This window comes from Molothrus aeneus, chromosome 3 (assembly GCF_037042795.1).
Source record: "Molothrus aeneus isolate 106 chromosome 3, BPBGC_Maene_1.0, whole genome shotgun sequence".
NCBI classification, from domain to species: Eukaryota; Metazoa; Chordata; class Aves; order Passeriformes; family Icteridae; genus Molothrus; species Molothrus aeneus.
The window spans coordinates 112,787,216-112,807,558 of NC_089648.1; the positions used below are offsets into that span (position 1 = coordinate 112,787,216).

At 50.2% G+C, this 20,343-nt stretch overlaps 1 protein-coding gene across 1 annotated transcript in view; it reads right to left on the reverse strand.

The window, feature by feature from the left end:
• Positions 1-20,343, reverse strand: part of RAB10 (RAB10, member RAS oncogene family) — a 49,340-nt gene that overhangs the window by 4,055 nt on the left and 24,942 nt on the right. Inside the window, exons 2-4 of the mRNA XM_066547675.1 lie at positions 12,941-13,001; positions 3,116-3,254; positions 138-227 (exon numbers count right to left, since the gene is read on the reverse strand). Of these exons, the coding sequence (XP_066403772.1) occupies positions 138-227; positions 3,116-3,254; positions 12,941-13,001 (290 nt within the window). The remainder of the gene's footprint in view (positions 1-137; positions 228-3,115; positions 3,255-12,940; positions 13,002-20,343) is intronic.

The window sequence follows — 20,343 nt, forward strand, 5'->3', positions numbered from 1 at the left end:
TCCCAGGATTCACATCCATCAGCTCCTGCATTCATTCCCTGGCACACCCCACTGGGGCATCCCAACCCCCTAGAGCAGGCAGAAGTCTTGGCAGTGATTTGCTGACTTGGATAAAGAAGTTTTTGTTGGATACTCACCTGTTCACCTTTTGCTTTAGGGACAACTCTTTTATCTTCCATGTCACACTTGTTTCCTAGCAGCATCCTCTCCACATCCTCGTTGGCATGCTGGAAGGACACAGGCACAGGGTTACAGGGTCACACATGTCCCCCTCACACCCAAAATACCTGCTTCACTTTGGTGTGGCCAGGCCACCACCTGCACCTGCAATTTGGGGACATTTACAGCTGCCCACAATGGAGCTCCATGCACTGCAGTGGCAGAGCAACAAGGTGTTCATTAACCCCAGCCTCTAATGACTTCCTAGCACTGGTTAATGGCTTTTTTCCTCTCCACTTTGTCACTGCACAATGTGAGGGATGAGCCAGGGGAGAAAAAGGGACTGGGGAGGAAAACAGGGGGCAGGACCCAAAGAGAGAAATGAGAGAAGGGAACCAGAAACCAGAGAACAGGGCAGGGTCTCCAAAGGGAGCAGGGAGGGGAGGGGTTGCTGTTTCCTCAGGGTGTGGGGCAGGAGGATGCAGTGCCAGCCTGGCAGGGATGAGGAATCCCAGATCAGCCCAGATCCATTCCCTGCAGCACAGGCCTCTCTGGAGGGGGAATATGGATCATTTCTCATCAGTCCTGGGGAGCTGGGGAGGTCCAGTCTCACTGCAGGTTGGCCAGCACTGCCCCGTGTCCCCAAGTGCCACATCCACACAGCTTTTAAATCCCTCAGAGATGGGGACTCCACCCCTGCCTGGGCAGCCTGCAGGGAATTATGATGATTCCAGGCTCCAGGAAGTACTGAAGGAACTCCAGGAGATGGGGAAGGTGCTGGAGCAGATCACCTGGGCTGTGATCACACACAGCACGTGCAGGACAAGCAGGAGATCAGGCCCAGCCAGTCTGGCTTTGTGACAGGTCCTGCTGGCCCACCCTGATCTCCTTCTGTGACACTGTGACCTTAATGGAGGAAGGAAAGGCTGTGGATGCATCTGCCTGGGCTTTGCTAAAGCCTTTGGCACCTCTTCCCATGGCATTCTCTGCAGAAACTGGCTGATCCTGGCTTAGATAGGTGCACGCTGCTGGGATAAACCTGGGCATGGAGGCACACCCAGCTGGGCACGGGCACCAGGGGGCTCAGGGCTGGCTCAGTCCTGCCCAACACCTTCAGGGCATGGAGGGCACCAGCCTGGCCCAGCTCAGGGACAGCCCCAGGGGGGGATGTGGATCTGCTGGGGACAGGGGGCTCTGAGAGGGACCAGGACAGCCTGGATCCATGGGCTGAGGGACAGCAAGGGTGAGGGACAACAAGGGTGAGGGACAAACTCTTTTATTGGTTTCATGTGAATTGTTCTGACTTAATGACCACTCACAGCCAGCTGTGTCAGACTCTGAGGAGAGAGTCACGAGTTTTTCCTTAGTATCTTGTTAAACCTTCTGTAAGTATCCTTTCTCTATTCTTTAGTATAATATATAATATGATATGATGATATATGATATGATATGATATGATTGATATGATATGATATGATATTATTGATATGATATGATAATAAATTAGCCTTCTAAGAACATGGAGTCAGATTCATCATTCCTTCCTCTTCTGATGGGGGACCTTGAAAACACCACACACAGGAGCTCAGGTGTGGAATGACTGGCTCAGGTGTGGGGTGTCTGGCTCAGGTTTGGCTCATGTTTGGCTCAGGTTTGGCTCATGTTTGGCTCAGGTTTGGGATGTCTGGCTCAGGTTTGGCTCATGTCTGGCTCAGGTTTGGCTCATGTTTGGCTCAGGTGCGGGATGTCTGGCTCATGTCTGGCTCAGGTTTGGGGATGCCTGGCACATGTTTGTGATGTCTGGCTCAGGTGTGGGGATGCCTGGCACACGTTTGGGGTGTCTGGCCCAGGTTTGGGGTGTCTGGCTCAGGTTTGGCTCAGGTGTGGGGATCCCTGGCTCATGTTTGGGGTGTCTGGCTCGGGTTTGGCTCATGTTTGGCTCAGGTGTGGGATGTCTGGCACACGTTTGGGGATACCTGGCTCATGTTTGAGGTGTCTGGCTCAGGTTTGGGGTGTGTGGCTCAGGTTTGGGGTGTGTGGCTCAGGTTTGGCTCAGGTTTGGGAGGTCTGGCTCAGGTTTGGCTCATGTTTGGCTCACGTTTGAGGTGTGTGGCTCAGGTTTGAGGTGTCTGGCCCCAGTTTGGGCTGTGTGGCCCAGGTGTGGGGATGCCTTGCTCACGTTTGAGGTGTCTGGCCCCGGTTTGGGAGGTCTGGCCCCAGATTTGGGGTGTCTGGCCCCAGTTTGGGCTGTGTGGCCCCGGTTTGAGGTGTCTGGCCCCAGTTTGGGCTGTGTGGCCCCAGTTTGGGGTGTGCAGCCCTGGTTTGGGGTGTGCAGCCCCAGTTTGGGATGTGTGGCCCCAGTTTGGGGTGTCTGGCCCCAGTTTGGGGTGTCTGGCCCCAGTTTGGGCTGTGTGGCCCCGGTTCGGGGTGTGCAGCCCCAGTTTGGGCTGTGTGGCCCCAGTTTGGGGTGTCTGGCCCCGGTTCGGGGTGTCTGGCCCCAGATTTGGGGTGTGTGGCCCCGGTTTGGGCTGTCTGGCCCCAGTTTGGGGTGTGCAGCCCCAGTTTGGGCTGTGTGGCCCCAGTTTGGGGTGTGTGGCCCCAGTTTGGGGTGTGCAGCCCCAGTTTGGGCTGTGTGGCCCCGGTTTGAGGTGTCTGGCCCCGGTTTGGGGTGTCTGGCCCCGGTTTGGGCTGTGTGGCCCTGGTTTGGCTCATGTCTGGCCCCAGTTTGGGCTGCGTGGCCCCAGTTTGGGGTGTGTGGCCCCAGTTTGGGGTGTCTGGCCCCAGTTTGGGCTGTGTGCCCCCGATTTGGGGTGTGTGGCCCCGGTTCGGGGTGTCTGGCCCCAGTTTGGGGTGTGTGGCCCCAGTTTGGGGTGTCTGGCCCCAGTTTGGGCTGTGTGCCCCCGATTTGGGGTGTGTGGCCCCGGTTTGGGGTGTCTGGCCCAGCTGTGGCACTCACCTCGTCGATGTTCCGGAGCCACTTGCTGATGTTCTCGAAGCTCTTGGCGTTGGTGATGTCGTAGACCAGCATGATGCCCATGGCCCCTCGGTAGTAGGAGGTGGTGATGGTGTGGAAGCGCTCCTGCCCCGCCGTGTCCCTGGGGAAACACCACAGGCTCCTCACGGACGTGGACAAGCCATTGCTCTTATGTAGAATAGTTTTATTTTTAAAACAGTTTTTAATTTAAAAAAATTTAAAATTTTAATTTACATGGTTGAAATAAATTTAAAAAGTTGTTTACATAGTTTTAATATAATTTCTAAATTTTTATTTATATAGTTTTCGTATAATTGTAGACATTTTTATTTACATAGTTTTAAGATAATTTTTTAAATTTCATCTTTTAAATTTTTATTTATATGCTTATAATAAATTTTTTAAAATTTTATTTACATAGTTGTAATATAATTTAAAAAAATTATTTACATAACTTTAATATAATTTTTAAATTTTTAATTTAGTTTTAATAAATGTTAAATTTTTTATTTACATAGTTTAAATATAATTTATTAAGTTTTCATTTCCATAGTTGTAATATAATTTTTAAAATTTTTATTTACCTGGTTTTAATAAATTTTTAAAAAATTTATTTACATAGTTAAAATATAATTTTAAAATGTTTTATTTATATTAATATAATTTAAAAAATTTTTACATAGCTTTAATATAATTTAAAAATTTTTACATAGCTTTAATATAATTTAAAAAAATTTTATTTACATAGTTCTAATAAATTGTAAAAAATTTATTTACATAGTTTTATTATAATTTTAAATTATTTTATTTACATAGTTGTAATATTATTTTTAAAAATTTGATTTACGTAGTGTTAATAAATTAAAAATATTTACATAGTTGTAATAGAATTTTTATTTACATAGATTGAACATAATTTTTAAAAAATTTATTTACATAGCTTTAATAAATTTTTAAAAATTTTATTTGCATAGACCTAATATAATTTTAAAAATTTTGTTAAAATAGTTTTAATATAATGTTAAACATTTTTATTTACATAAATTTCAGATATTTTTTAAAAAGGTAATTTTTAAAATTTTACTTACATGGTTTTATAACATTTAAAAATTTTTATTTACGTAGTTGTAACATAATTTTTAAAATTTTTATTGACATTGCTTTAATACACTTTAAAAAAATATTTACATAGTTTTAATACAATTTTAAAAATATTTATTTACATAGTTCTAATATAATAAAAAATTTTATTTAAATAGTTTTAATATAATTTTAAACATTTTTATTTACATAATTTTAAGAGATTTTTTAAATTTAATTTTTAAATTTTTTATTTACATAGTTGTATCACAATTTTTAAATTTTTATTTACATAGTTGTAACATAATTTAACATTTTAAATTTACTTCATTTAAATCTTTATTTCTTTTAATAGTTTATTTTATTTTAATAGTTGATATTTATAAGAATATTAGAAGGTATTGGGTTTGAATTTAAGTGGTTAGTAATTTATTGAAACTTATTTTATTTTGTTTATTGGTTGGTAGTAGTGTATGCTTGTATTAATTGTTTTAGGTAGTTTACATTTTTAGTTCTTTGGAAAGTGAGTGTTTTATATGGGTAGAATTTTCTTTTTTATAGGTGAGTATTTTTTAATAAGAATGGATTGTTATGTAAATTGATTTTTATTTTTACGATTTTTTAACAGGAACTTTTTCTGTTAGTTGTTAGTTTAGTTGAATTAGTAAGGCTTGATTTTATAAGGTAAATAATAAATGATATAAATAAAATATAAATAATATAAATAAAATAAATAAAATATAAATAATATAAATAAAATATAAATAATATTTTACTTGTAAGTAACAGCACATATGGCACAGACGGAGCAGGGTGGATCCACAGAGACAAGAACCCAACACTTTTTGGGACTCGCACTTAACCCTGACAGGAATTTTGTTCTCAGATCAGCCTGATAAAACTTTAAAACTTTTTTTTTTTTTGTTGTTTATTTGTTTAACTTGATCTTGCAAACATAAATTCTGCCATTTCTGATCAAAGGCTGTGGAACATCACTCCAGCTGTGCTGTTAAATGTTGGTGTGTGAGCAATATGCTGAAAACTGATCACAAAACTTCAGTGACAGCCTGGAATTGCCATTTGCTCCTGGGATTTTGGATGAGATGTGCTTAAAAAAAAACTGGGAATGAGCTGAATATTGACAATAAACTGAGAATTAATGCGAAAGAATTAACTGCACATTCTGCAGTGTCCTTCAGAGGCCACGAACCCCAGAGATTGGAGCTTTACACACAGTTTGCAGTGACATCGTTCATGTGACAGGGACATGGAGCTGCTGGACAGAGCCCAGAGGAGCCACCAGAGCTGCTCCAGGGCTGCAGCCAGGCTGGGAGAGCTGGGGGTGCTCACCTGGAGAGGAGAAGGATCCAGGGAGAGCTCAGAGCCCCTGGCAGGGCCTGAAGGGGCTCCAGGAGAGCTGCAGAGGGACTGGGGACAAGGCCTGGAGGGACAGGAGCCAGGGAATGGCTCCCAGTGCCACAGGGCAGGGATGGACGGGAAATTGGGAATTGGGAATTGTGCCCTGGCAGGGTGGGCAGGCCCTGGCACAGGGTGCCCAGCCTGGATCCCTGGCAGTGCCCCAGGCCAGGCTGGACACTGGCACACCCTGGCACACTGGGAGGTGTCCCTGCCATGGCAGGGTGGCACTGGGGGGCTCTGAGCTCCCTTCCCACCCAACCCAGTTGGGATCCTGGCATCCCAAGGTGCTGCTGCCTGCCATGGCTCCGGGCTGGGCTTCTGATTCTCAGCACACAAATCCTGGGGGTGCAGATCTGGGCGGTGAAAGGGAAAAACTGAGCTCTGGGCAGAGCCTGGAGCCACTGGCAGGGCCTGAAGGGGCTCCAGGAGAGCTGCAGAGGGACTGGGGACAAGGCCTGGAGGGACAGGAGCCAGGGAATGGCTCCCAGTGCCACAGGGCAGGGCTGGATGGGAAATTGGGAATTGGGAATTGTTGTGCACTGGCACAGGTGCCCAGAGCAGCTGGGGCTGCCCCTGGATCCCTGGCAGTGCCCAAGGCCAGGCTGGAGCAGCCTGGGACATGGGAGGTGTCTCTGCCATGGCAGGGGTGGCACTGGATGAACTTTAAGGTCCCTTCCAGCCCAAACCAGTCTATGATTCAGTTATTCCATGACAAGGTAGACTCCAAGGTGTCCCCAAATTTAAACTGGACTCAAGCAAGGTTCCACACTCCATAACCCCTCCAGAAAGGCCCAGTGTGTCCCTGAGCCCCAGCTCCTGGCTCACAACCCAGCACACTCAGCCACTGATGTCCATCTGCTCCTGGTGACACCAGGACAAGGCCAAGGAGCAGAGGAGGGGACAGGCAGGTCCCAAACCCCAGCAGCCTGTGCCAGGGATGTCCTGCCAGGCCTGGATCTCTGCCTGTGGCCTCAGAAGGTCCCTGACCCCACTCCCAGCTCCACAAAGCACCCAGGGATCCCACACTGTGCCTGACATGGCTGCTGTGCTGCTGGAACCTTCCCCAGCCTGGTGTGATTGGCCAAAGCGCTCAGGTACAGCCCCAGCTCCCACTGCCCCTGGACTCTTCCCCGTGCCCATGTCCCAGAAACACCCAGGACACTCAGCTGGAGCCTCAGCAGCCCCACACTGGGACATTTCCAGGTTTCCTCACCCCACTCCTGGCCCCACCAGCAGCTCTGACATCCCACACTGAAGTCCAGGACTTGGCATTTGGCTGCACTGAATTTCACAGGACTTTTTCCAGTGACATTTCTCCAGCTGGCTGAGAGCAGCTGGAATTATTATTAGTTTAAATCCACTCCTTGACTGGATTTAAACTTTACAGCTTCACCTTTTCTGGCTTATCTCCCATAAAAGACGCAGAGTCTCTCCCTTTGTCCCAGCTGTTAACTCTTCCCTGGCAGGGTGGGCAGGCCCTGGCACAGGGTGCCCACCCTGGATCCCTGGCAGTGCCCAAGGCCAGGCTGGACACTGGGACACCCTGGCACACTGGGAGGTGTCCCTGCCATGGCAGGGCTGGGAATGAGATGGGCTTTAAGGTCCCTTCCCACCCAAACAATTCTGGGATTCCATGAAGTGATTTGGAGGAATTTAATTATTTAATTGATGGCTTTCCTAGCATATCCCAGAGAGAGAGAGAGAGAGAGAGAGGGATCCTTTCCTTCACTCAGGACAAACTCCTGCAAAGTGTCTCCACTCACACCCTCATTATTTTCTCTGCACCCACTCTCCAGCACCTTCCCTCCCACTGGCTCCTACCAAGCAGGACAGTGCTGGAGGAGCCTGACCAACCCCAGCAGATTTTTGGGATCTGTGATTCCTCCCTCCTGCCACGGCCAGCAGCTGTCACAGGAACAATTCTGAGTGGTTTTACACCAACTTGGAGTAGGCAGCACGGAGCTGCTACTCACTGCTTGTCACATCCTACAGCTGACTCCCTGGTTAACTCCTCCACTGCTTTTTCTGGCAACTGGAGCTCAGCTAATGGAAGAGAAGAATGCTGGGGAGGGAAGAAGCAAAGAACCTGGAGTGTTTCCCTTTTTTTTTTTTGAAATAGATGCTATAGCTGCCCTTTCCCCTGGTTAATGGGTTCTCCATTCATTATTCAGAGATAACTCCTAATGGCTGAAGATTAGAGCTGCCTGAGGCAGACAGGAAATGAGTTATGGCTCTCTGGGTGCCCACGAGGCCTGGATCCACCCTGGGCAAACTGCAGCAGCCACTGGGGGCACGCAGGGATGTTTGCAGCCCTGGCTCCCCAGCCCTTTGCTCAAACCTCTGGGTGTAGGCACAAACTGGCTCACACTCCCAGCTGCCATGAATGTGGGCAAGGACTGTTGAAACAGCCAAGGAGAGTGAAACAGAGCTGGAAAGGGAGGGAGCTTGGATGTTCAGCTTTGTGAAGACAAAGGAGGCTGTCCTGTGGGACTGGGGAAAGGAGATGCTCAAGGAAAGTGAAAAATCTATTTGAATTATTCTCATGCCAACATTAAAATATGCATAAGCTGTATCATATTAGAGGTTTAACCTGGAGAGAAAGGAATTTCTGGGACAGCTTTCCAGCTGACCTGGCAGAGACTGAAGAAACCTTAAAATGCATTATGATTTATTGATGAAAGATTTACATGGCTGCAGCAAGAAGAGATTTAGATCTGGTGATTTGTGAGCATCCTGCCAATCCACGTGGCTCAAAATGAAGCTCTTCAACATATGAAAGCAAGTAATTCCTAGCAAAATAACCCCAAGAATCTTATTACTGTCCCAATGTTGTTACATTTGCAGCTCAGTGCTGCACTGGAGAGACTGGGGAACACCGGGCTGAGGATTTCCCTTCCCAAAGGGAAAAGTGTCCCTGGCTCAGCACTCCTGGCTGGAGAAAGCTGGGCATGGAGGCACACCCAGCTGGGCACGGGCACCAGGGGGCTCAGGGCTGGCTCAGTCCTGCCCAACACCTTCATGGATGGGCTGGGAGGGCACTCAGGGCACCCTCAGCCAGGGTACCCTGGATGGGAGGATGTGCTGGAGGGCAGGAAGCTCTGCAGAGGGATCTGGGCAGGCTGGATCCATGGAAAGGGTGCTCAGGCCTTGGAAGGGGGGTTTGGAATGTCCACCCCTGCAGGGGTCCCAGCAAGGCCTGGATGTGGCACTCAGAGCTCTGGGCTGGGGACAAGGTGGGCATTGGGCACAGCTGCACTCCATGGCCATGGAGGGATTTTCCCACCTCAGTGATCCTGGGGTTCTGTGCTCTTTCAGGTATCTCATGACTGGCAAATTTCAGCTTTTCTGAATAATACTCAGCAAGGAAAAAAAATGCCCAGAATTCCCAGAATGACCAGGTTGGAAGAGACCTTCAAGATCATGGAGTCCAACCCAGCCCCAACACCTCAATGAAACCCTGGCACCCAGTTAAACTCACCCAGGGATGGAGACTCCACCACCTCCCTGGTCCCTGGGAATTCCCAAAGGCCCCAAATTCTCAGAATTCCCAGAATGACCAGGTTGGAAAAGATTTTCAAGACCATCGAGTCCAACCCATCCCCAACGCCTCAACTCAGCCCTGGCCCGCAGTGCCACATCCAGGCTTTGTTAAACACACCCAGGGATGGGGACTCCACCACCTCCCCGGGCAGAACATTCCAGAACTTTATCACCCTTTCTGTACAGAACTTTTCCCTGATATCCAGCCTAAATTGCCCTTGGCGCAGCTCGAGGCTGTGTGCTCTGGCTGTGTCAGTGCTGCTGGAGAAAGAGCCCAGCCCCAGCTGAGCACAGGCGCCTTCCAGGGGGTGTGGGGGTGATGGGGGCACCCCTGAGTCTCCTTCTCTCCATGGCACCCCCAGCTCCCATCATGAGAAATCCAAAACAAGTGAATTCTCCAATTGTTTTATGGGACTGCCATGCCAGAGGAACATCATTCAGCAAACAGAATTCACCCCTAGTCATTCTAGGGGTAATTGCAGAAATTAATGAGGCTGAGGGCACCTGGGGAGTGGAGGTGTGTGCAGCTCTGGTCACCACCATGCTCCCTAAACAGCAGAAGCTGCACATCCAAGGGAATTCCCACACCTGGGATGGCTTATTTCTGACACCAGCTCATTGCTGAATCAACCAAGATCCCGAGGACACTTCTCTGGCCGTGTAAATGTGCTGCCAGCAGAGATGTACTGGGAGAAAAAATGTTATTTTAGAGTTCTCCACACAGCTAGGAGCTGCACACTAAAGACATAAAGCTGCTCCTAAAATTTGGAATCAGTCAGGAAGACTGTAGGAAAACAGGCTGACACACAAATGTCATTAAAGATAGGAGAGCTGGAGGAGCAGCTAAGTAGGAAAAAAAAGGAAAAAATAGATTTTTAGCTGCCAGTTCCATTCCTCTGAGCCTGTGCTTTGCCTGGATGACAAACCCAGCTCTGCTTCTGGTGCCTCCTGACAAGCCCCTCAGAGCTGCACCTGGGCAGCCCAGAGGTTTTCCAGCTTCCATTTCCTAAAGATTAAAGAATTCTGGAACCAGGGATCCCCTCTGTGGATTGGAGAGTCCAAACCTGACCAGGCTCTTGTGAAATCCCTTAGGAACCTGTCCATGGGCACCTGCAGCTACCCCTACATCCCATGAGGAGTTTCCCAGCAAAACTTCATTTCCTGGTGTTTTCCACGTGCCACTTTGCAGCCTCAGGCCAGAACTGATGTTCTGGTGGTGGAAAAAGGCAGCAAGTTCTATCAGACCCTCCCTACCCGTTCAGGATATCCAGGATTTTCAAGATGTGCTCTGACACCATGAAGAACCCTCATTTTGCCAGTTGTTTTCCCTAAAAAAGTCCCTTTCTCCCCAGGCAGTGCTGATCAAACCTGTGCTGTGTGGGACTGCCACACTCACTTCCTGCCCAGGAAAACCCCATTTCATTTCCCAATGGCTCCATGATGTTCATCATTCTGGGAACTCCAAAGCCTTTTGGTTTCCATTTCAATGTGTGGTATCACAGTCAAGTTTTAGCTCCACTACCCTGTCCCTCTGAAGTCCTTCAGCAAAGCCAGCACCATCCTCTCCTGGATCTCTCACTCTGGTCCTTCATTCCTTCCCTGCACCATGAGTGTGAATCATCTTCCAGCCATTCAGCACTGCAAACCCCTCCAGATCCCAGACTTTGCAAGTGTTTCCAGTCCCAAATGTGTATGAATTCCTTTCTCACAGCTCCTGGAGAGAGAGGACTCATCACTAGTGACTGTCCCAGGAGCTGGAAATAACCCAGCCAAGGAGATCCTCAGCTCCTGGATTGCTTGCAGCCAGAATCTGACATGCAGTGGTTCCCCTGGTGGAGAACCTGGACATCCTGCTGGATCTGCCCTGGATGAGGTCATTTCTTTGGAAGGCCAGGCCAGGGCCGTGTCCCTCACTGCTCCTTGCAGGCACATTTCCATCTGGAGCAGCAGGAGAGCTCTGATCCAGCCTGCTCCTTACAGAGCTGCACCCCAGCTTCATCAGCTCCTGAGTATTGAGTTACTTCTCACCCCAGGCAGGTTTTAATTCAGCCTGACCTTTGTGTTCTTGCCTTAGTCCTAAATATAATTTCAGAGGTCAGTGAGACTGTCAGAGGGCCCTTTTCCACAGCCAGGAGGAGGCAAGGAGCTGTTGTGCTGTGTGGTGTCACACCTGAAGGACAGGGCCAAACAGAGGGACTCCAGAAGTGGCCCATGGGAATCTCCTGAGGTTCAATAAAACCAACTGCAGATCCAGAGCAGCCTTTACACAGGAAATGTTCCCCCAAATCCATCCCCTGCTCACTCAGCTGCTGCCTTGCATTGTTCTGGGAATGCTGCACAGCTCCTGCAAGTGCAGGAAGCAGTGGGGAAATAGAAATGCACTGCACAAAACACCTCCAAGGACACTGAGCCACTGCTGGGCAACCTCCTGCTCCAGGAGAAGTGGCAAACACAACACTGAGATTTCATTTTATTTTTTTTTTCTGTGGGAGTTTCGTTTTCTGCTTCCCAAGTTTCATTTCAAATGTGCAACCTGAACCCAGCAGAAACAAGCAGCAGATTCAGGCCACAACTTCCCAATTTTGTGATATTTAAAAGTTGCCACTGTGTAAATCTCAGCTCACCCAACTCCACTTCCCCAAGGCACTAAACACCACAATCTGTACAGTTTCATTCCATCTTGCTCTTTAGACCTAAATATCCTCATTTTTCAATATTTTCTGGTTTTACAGTTCATGATGATTTTCTTATTCAGTTTAATCATGGAGTCATGGAATGGTTTGGGTTGGAAAGGACCTAAAGGCTCATCCTGTCCATGGCAGGGACATTTCCACTGTCCCAGGGTGCTCCAGTGTCCAGCCTGGCCTTGGGCACTGCCAGGGATCCAGGCTGGGCACCCTGTGCCAGGGCCTGCCCACCCTGCCAGGGCACAATTCCTCATTCCCAAGATCCCATCCAAACCTGCTCTCTGTCAGTTCTAACACCTCCTCAGGGTGCTGCTGACAGGAGGGCTCCAGATGCCTGGTTAGGAAGGAGATCACTCATGGTTATCCTGGGATTATTATTCTGGGATGATTGGAAGGATCAGTGTCCCCCAAAACTGGAACTCACCCCCCTGTATGTACAGACACCAAGGTTATGAAGCCATGGGGTTGTTGTGAGTGGCACAAAAGGGACAAATCCCAGCTGAGAGCCCTTGGAGAGTGCAGAGTGAGCAGGAGCCCAGGCAGCCCCGTGGGCCAGGAAAAGCCACTGGCTCTGCTGACCTGACCTGCTGCAAAGGCTCTGGTTCAAAGGAAGCTCAAAGGAAGGAGCTGAGGCTTTGCCTCTTGTCAGACATCCCCACAGAGCAGCTGTGCTCCTGCCAGCTGAGAAGCTCTCCACAGCTGAGCATGGAAAATTCCAGCCTTAGTGCAGCCCTGGATTGCATTTTCTTGCTGACACAAAGCAAGGCTCCCAGTCAATTTATAGGCACAGACTGGAGGCAAGTCCTAATTTAAAAATTCCAGTTTTAAACCACTTCCCACTAAATCACAGGCTGTGAGGATGCTCTCCCCCCCTCCAACAGGAGGTTTGCCAGCAGCCTGTCCCAGGGAGCAGCCAGGCCCAGTGGTTACAAGCACTGCTACTGCTGCAGACACACACAGGGAGTGGAGTTAGCCCTGTGGAACACAGAACAGCTGCAAACCTGCAGCCCTGAAGGGAATCCAGCAAGAGCAAACTGTGCCCAGGAACACCTGCTGCTGAAGGAAGCTCTGTGTTACTCACCAGATCTGTAGCTTGATCTTCTTTCCTTGCAATTCAACAGTTTTAATCTTGAAGTCTATCCCTAAAATAAACAAACACATAAATAAGGAATTAGTGTTTAGTTATTAAAAAAAAAAAAATCAATTCCACATGAACTCTGAATAGCTGAGACAGAACAGCAGCTTTTTTCCTCTTCCACTGAGGTGCCAGGTAAAGCAGGGATGTGCAGGGGCACTGAGATGGGAAGGGAGCTGGGACAGAGCACAGCCAGGGCCCCAGGGACCTGCTCTGGAACGCCCTGAGCAGGGAGGAGCCCCAGGATCACCCATTGCTGGCATCCAAAATGCAGGGAACTCTCAGAACTCTGGGTCTGTGAGCCAAAACTCAGAATTAAAGACAGGATTTGATCTGAGACCTTGGGAAAGGCTTCCAAACTTAAGTGCTGAAAGCAAGAATGTGGATTTATAGTTCAAAGCAGAGACACACAGTGTCTCAGAAAGTTCAGATGTTTAGAGTTTAAGATATGAAATAATAAAGTAGTGACAAAGGTAAACAAGGAGTTTAGAATGCAGTACTGGAAGTTTGTGTGTCATAATTAGCTAAGAAAGCTTGCACTGTAGCATGAGTCCAGAAGACAAAATATTTAAGGATTGGGTCAAAACCAGAAGTATCCTTATTAGCAGGGTTTTATTAGTCAATAACTCCTTAAAAAGTCTTGTAACTAAGGGTCTTGAGACCTTCTGAGCCCTGCTATAACAATGGAAGCCAAACTCACCCTTCCTGTCTATGTAAAAAATAAGAACAATAAATAACATCATCTAGAAACTCAGAAGTCCTGTCTCTAACTTATTCCAAACTCCTTAAAAATCCCCATCCAATCCAACTCCTGCCCAGGACACCCCAACAATCCCCCCTGGACCTAAGAGTGTTGTCCTGGAGCTCTGGCAGCCTCACTCCACACCCCTGAGCTTCCACAGGGATGCAGAACAGTTCCAGCCACTCCAAGCTTTAACCAGCAAGGAAAGGAGAATGATCAGAGCTTGGTCTCCTTGTCCAGAGCCATCCCTGCCTCGGCCTTGGGTATGGGAAAGCCAAAGCCAGGCCCTGGCAGAAGTGAAACCAAGGCCCTGAGAGCTCAGCCCAGCACAAACCATGAACAGGGATTTTACATTCAATACCCACACAGAAAGTGCCCAAGTGCCACATCCACACAGCTGCTAAAGCCCTGCAGGGATGGGCACCCCAAACCTCCCTGGGCAGCCCCTGCCAAGGCCTGAGCCCCCTTTCCATGCAGAAAGCCATCCTGGCTTTCAAATCCAATCAGAGAGCAGCACTGATCATTCCTCATGCTTTCCAAAAGCCTGCTTATATTTAGACTTTTTAAAAGGCAGCAGCTGCAAGCCCAAACTTCCCTCCCAAATCTACAAGGTCACTTTATACCAAGCAAGATTAAACAGAATTTGTGAAATGCATCATTACATAAGAAGTTTGCATGGGAGCTGTGCCTTGAACTCCTCTTAGCCAACACCCAGCACACAGAACTTGTTGGGCTGAGAGCTGGACATGACCCAGCTCAGAAATTCCCAGCTCTGGACATCCCTGGAGGGGTCCCAGCAAGGCCTGGATGTGGCACTCAGGGCCCTGGGCTGGGGACAAGGTGGGCATTGGGCACAGCTGGGATTTGATGATCCTGCAGGGTTTTTCTGAGCTGAAGAATGCTGGGATTTATTCTGGGATTTGTTCTGGGCCACGGCTGTGCATTAATCCCAGGATGGCAGCCTGGGACCTCCCACCCATCCCAGGTCAGTGCTCCTTTGTTCTCCAGCACTGCTGCATCCCTCACATCAGGTTTCACTGATGAATCAATGTAGGAACTCTCACACAAACGTGACTGGAAATACAAACCTGCCCAAGGATTGACTGCCAAGATACAAAACTGCCCCACATCCACCCAGCCCTGTATTGTTTTCAGCATTTCAGGGAGTTGTTTGCTGCCACGTCGTGTCCCCAGCAACACAACCAAACAAATGAACACCAAACATGTAAATGAAATATTTTATATGGTGACAGTTACCTCTGGGCTGTGCCCAGATGCAGCAGAGTGTTTGAGAGCCACTTTTTATGTGTTAAGATAAAGTAAATTATTAACCCAGCCAAGGAAATTAACTCTTCTCTGCACTGTGAGGGATTTAGCCAACTCCAGTATTTAGGGATAAAATAAATCTCTAATCCCATGTTATACTCAGCTCCCATTCCAATATAATACCAGTTCAGCCTTCAGAGCAGCAAGGTTGTTATAAATAGCAATGTATTTCCCTGGAAACACTTCCAGAGGAGATCCAAAACACTGGCAAAAGGAGACTCCTGCCTGCCTGCCGTGCCTGGCCAGCCAGGCTGTTGACAATAAACAGCAGAAACACAAAAGGCTTCCCAGAAAACAGACATGGGGAGGTTTCCAGGAAAATTCACTTCAGGAAAGAGCTGGAGAGGGCAACGGGTAGAAAACCTGACTGGCTGAAGAACAGACATCTCGTCATCACAGGGGGATAATGAAAGAGCTCATGAATTAAAGATGAGCATGAAATTACTCCCTCATTAAGTGTGGCTAAGATATTTATCACCTTCAGCAGGACAAGCTGGAATTCACAGGAAAACCTGCAAGAGCACTGGCCAGGCTTAGGAAAACCTTATCAACTCCAGATGTTCCAATGCAGATATGGAAATGTTTGCTACCCTGCAGCACAGCACAGCTCCCAGGTCCCTTCTGCATTTCCTGCCCATTGCCAGCCCTCACCTGTTGCTTAGAGCAGCCTGGGGGTGTTGGGGGTGACATGAGAGCCCCAAACCTCCCAGTCCTGGGCTGATCCCCCAGTGTGGGCAGCAGGAAATGGGGGATTCTGTCCCTGTGCCCAGGTGAGAGCCCACCTGCCCTGGGCATTCCAACAGCACAAGGACCTGGGGCTGCTGGACAGAGCCCAGAGGAGCCACCAGAGCTGCTCCAGGGCTAAAACCAGGCTGGGAGAGCTGGGGGTGCTCACCTGGAGAGGAGAAGGATCCAGGGAGAGCTCAGAGCCCCTGGCAGGGCCTGAAGGGGCTCCAGGAGAGCTGCAGAGGGACTGGGGACAAGGCCTGGAGGGACAGGAGCCAGGGAATGGCTCCCAGTGCCACAGGGCAGGGCTGGATGGGAAATTGGGAATTGGGAATTGTGCCCTGGCAGGGTGGGCAGGCCCTGGCACAGGGTGCCCAGCCTGGATCCCCTGGAAGATCCCTGGGGCTGGGAGCACCCTGGGACAGTGGGAGGTGTCCCTGCCATGGCAGGGCTGGCACTGGATGGGCTCTGAGGTCCTTTTCCACCCAAACCAGTCTGGGATTCTGAGACTCCATGGGCCCAGGTGTGACAAACCTGAACTAAGCTTTAGAAAGGACAGAAGCCCTGCTGGAGTTTCTGGGCTCCTGGTGCCATGGTCAGTGCAAACACTGCCCTCACACAAACTCTGAGTCTGCTCTGCCAGCCATGGCAACCACGGCCCAGGAGCAGCTCCAGGGGCTGCCAGCTCACACTGGGCACTGAAATCCGGCCCCTCCATCCCACAGCCACAGGGAATGCTGCCCACACCCCCCCTGTACCTGTGCAGGCTCAAACCTCCAATGTCCTGCTGGATACACAACTACTGGCTCAAGGGATTTGTGTTTCCAGCTCTCTCAGATATAGGATGTTAATGAAGAGCCAGGAGCTGCATCAGCAGGACAGCTTTAAGTCCATAATCATTTCCATATCACTTTACACCTTCCCAAACCCCCGCCAAGATCCCCCCTCTGCCACTGAATCACAAAGTGACTGCTCTTGACAAGTGACAGACCCACGGCCACCGCTTGGAGAGGGAGGGAGTAAACATTATTTTCCAGTCCACTGCAGAGGTACAAATGATGAGCTGGCCCTTTCACACAGCCCGAATTTTGTTTGCATTCCTTCCAAACAAAGCCCCCATTGAGCAGGGGGAGGACGCTGGGCGGGAGGAAGCAGAATGTAGGGCAGGAGGAGGGCACGGCTGCGAGCTGGAGCTTGACAGGCAGCCTGCAGGCACATCCCACCCTGAAGGGCCATCCCACCCTGCAGGGCCATCCCACCCTGCAGGGCCATCCCATTCTATCCTACAGGGCCATCCCATCCTGCAGGGCCATCCCACCCTGCAGGGCCATCCCATCCTGCAGGGCCATCCCACCCTGCAGGGCCATCCCATCCTGCAGGGCCATCCCATTCTATCCTACAGGGCCATCCCATCCTGCAGGGCCATCCCACCCTGCAGGCACATCCCACCCTGCAGGGACATCCCACCCTGCAGGCACATCCCACCCTGCAGGGCCATTCCATCCTGCAGGGCCATCCCATCCTGAAGGGACATCCCATCCTGCAGGGCCATCCCATTCTATCCTACAGGGCCATCCCACCCTGCAGGGCCATCCCATTCTATCCTGCAGGGCCATCCCATTCTGTCCTACAGGGCCATCCCATCCTGCAGGGCCATCCCATCCTGCAGGGCCATCCCACCCTGCAGGGCCACCCCACCCTACAGGGCCATCTCATCCTGCAGGGACATCCCACCCTACAGGGACATGACATCCCATCCCATCCCATCCCATCCCATCCCATCCCATCCCATCCCATCCCATCCCATCCTGCAGGGCCATTCCACCCTGTAGGGACATCCCATTACACCCTACAGGCACATCCCACCCCATCCTACAAGGCACATCCTATCCCACCCTGCAGGGATGTCCCACCCTGTGGGGACATCCCATTCCATCCTGCAGGGACATCCTGCCCCACAGGGACATCCCACCCCACCCAGCTGGGCACACCCCACCAGCCCAGGCCAGGAGCAGTGCAGCCCCAAGTGCATTTTGTGTGTAATTCATGAACAATTGCAGTGACCATGCTGCAGCAGCACTGCCCCTGCTCGAGAAGAAAAGCAAACGTGCAAAATTCAACCTCAGATTCATCAGGGAAGGGAGCCCCAGCAGGGGCTGAGGGAGCTGGGCAGGGAATGGAGCCCCAGCAGGGGCTGAGGGAGCTGGGCAGGGAATGGAGCCCCAGCAGGGGCTGAGGGAGCTGGGCAGGGAATGGAGCCCCAGCAGGGGCTGAGGGAGCTGGGCAGGGAATGGAGCCCCAGCAGGGGCTGAGGGAGCTGGGCAGGGAATGGAGCCCCAGGAGGGGCTGAGGGAGCTGGGCAGGGAATGGAGCCCCAGGAGGGGCTGAGGGAGCTGGGCAGGGAATGGAGCCCCAGCAGGGGCTGAGGGAGCTGGGCAGGGGCTCAGCCTGGAGCAAAGGAGGCTCAGGGGGCCCTTGTGGCTCTGCACAAGTCCCTGCCAGGAGGGCACAGCCAGGGGGGGTCGGGCTCTGCTCCCAGGGAACAGGGACAGGACAAGGGGAAATGGCCTCAGGCTGGGCCAGGGCAGGCTCAGGGTGGATGTTTGGAACAATTCCCACCTGGAAAGGACTGTCCATCCCTGGCACAGCTGCCCAGAGCAGAGGGGGACTCCCCATCTCTGGAGGGATCCAAAAGCCCTGTGGCTGTGGCACCTGGGGACATGGGAGTGCTGGGGATGCTCTGAGATCCCTTTTCCAGCCTCACTGACTCTGCCATTTAAATCCTGTGTGTTCCAGCTGCCCAGCTTTGTGCCACAGGCTCTGACAGCAGCCAGGATTTGAAGTGTGGCTCAGGGAACAGCTCTCAGTACCTGTGCAGTGCCCGTGGCAGAGCTCAGAGCACAGCCCCATCTCCTGAGGAGCAGCAGGAGGTGTCTGGATGGCCGTGCCCAGCTGAGCTCCTCCCTGTGCTGGCTCACCCTGAGGGGGGTGAAGTCCTCAGCCAGAGCCACAGCACCTTCTCCAAGAGCCTCAGCTGAGTGTAAAATCATGGAATGGGTTGGGTTGGAACTTTAAAGCCCATCCAGTGCCACCCCCTGGCACAGGCAGGGACATTTCCACTGTCCCAGGGTGCTCCAAGCCCCATCCAGCCTGGCCTTGGGCACTGCCAGGGATGAGGATGGAGATTATTGTTGGATTATCCAGTCTACAAAGCTGCCAGCTATAAATGAAGTCACTGTACCACCAAAACAGAGTTGAGCTGTTGTTTGGGTTTGATGTTTTAATAAGGTGAGGAGTCAAGGCTTTTCCTGCCAGCTGTGTATTTTTGTGTAATCCATGTGCTCCTCCACAGGTATCCACAGAGCTGGGATCCAGCAGTGCCAGTGTCCCAGGCCTGGGGTTTGCTGTTATCCCTCCAAAATAAACTCTCCTCTCTGAGCTTGTGCTTCCCAAACCTCTCACACCAAGTGAAATCCTTGTCCCAGCAAAGTCCCAGCACCCAATGCTGGGGACAACACCTGGAAAAATTAACACTGAGACCTTGTTCTGCGCTGAAGGGTGAAGGAGGCAGGAAACAGCTCCTAGAAAACCTCTGGAGAGCAGTGCTGGCACTAAAGATGTAGGTTTGGGATGGTGCTCATCATCCACACCGTGCAGCTCTGAATCCCTCACAGGAGAAATGTTTTGAAAGACTTAAGTAGCAACTGAGATCATTAAGAGCTTAATTAAAAGCAGAACTCTCAGCTCTTGCCTGATGAGCTTGTGCTGGGCTTTCCTTGGAAAGAGAAAGTGGATTTGCTGCTGAAGCTTTCTTACGAAATAATTAATAATTATCTTAACTGATAACCAAGGTTAACGGCTGCTGCCCTGAGTGAATGACACCCTGAAGCATTCAAGGCTCTTGGCAAGAGCTGCACTGTCTTCTAAGAGTTTAGAGTTCTGCACTTGACTTAGTGGGAAAGTTTGGTACTGGGAGGGCTTGGAGGACATCAGCAGGAAATTGAGGAAATTCTTCCTGGAGAGGGTGGGCACCCTTGGAAAGGGCTGGAGGTCCCATCCTGGAGGTGTCCAGGGAATTCCTGGATGTGGCCCTCAGTGCCCTGGGCTGGGGACAAGGTGGGGATTGAGCTCTTTTCCAAACCCAGGCACTCTGGGACCCTGCACTAATCCATCTCTCTCAAGACTTGGGGGCCCTCAGCATGAAATTGCTGAGTTTAGAAAGAGCAGACAAAGCTTTGCACCCCCAAGTTAATTTGGCAATTTTAAAAGCTCCCAGGGTTAATTATTGCTGCTGTTGTCAGTTCTCTTTATTGCATTTTTGTTGTTTAAATGAAGGCATTTTGGGGCTGGTTCCTGGGCCCTGTGCAAGCTCTAAGCACACCTGGGGGATCCCAGCCCCACAGTGACTCCAGGTATGGCCCAGCCTGTGCCCCTGGCATTGCTGTGAGTCCTGAGGTCTGTTCCCTCACACTTTATGAATGAGAGAGTTGTTAATTCAGTGAAACAGCAGCACTTTCCTTCTGCCTGCCCAGTTTCTTTACTCAACAGAGGAATT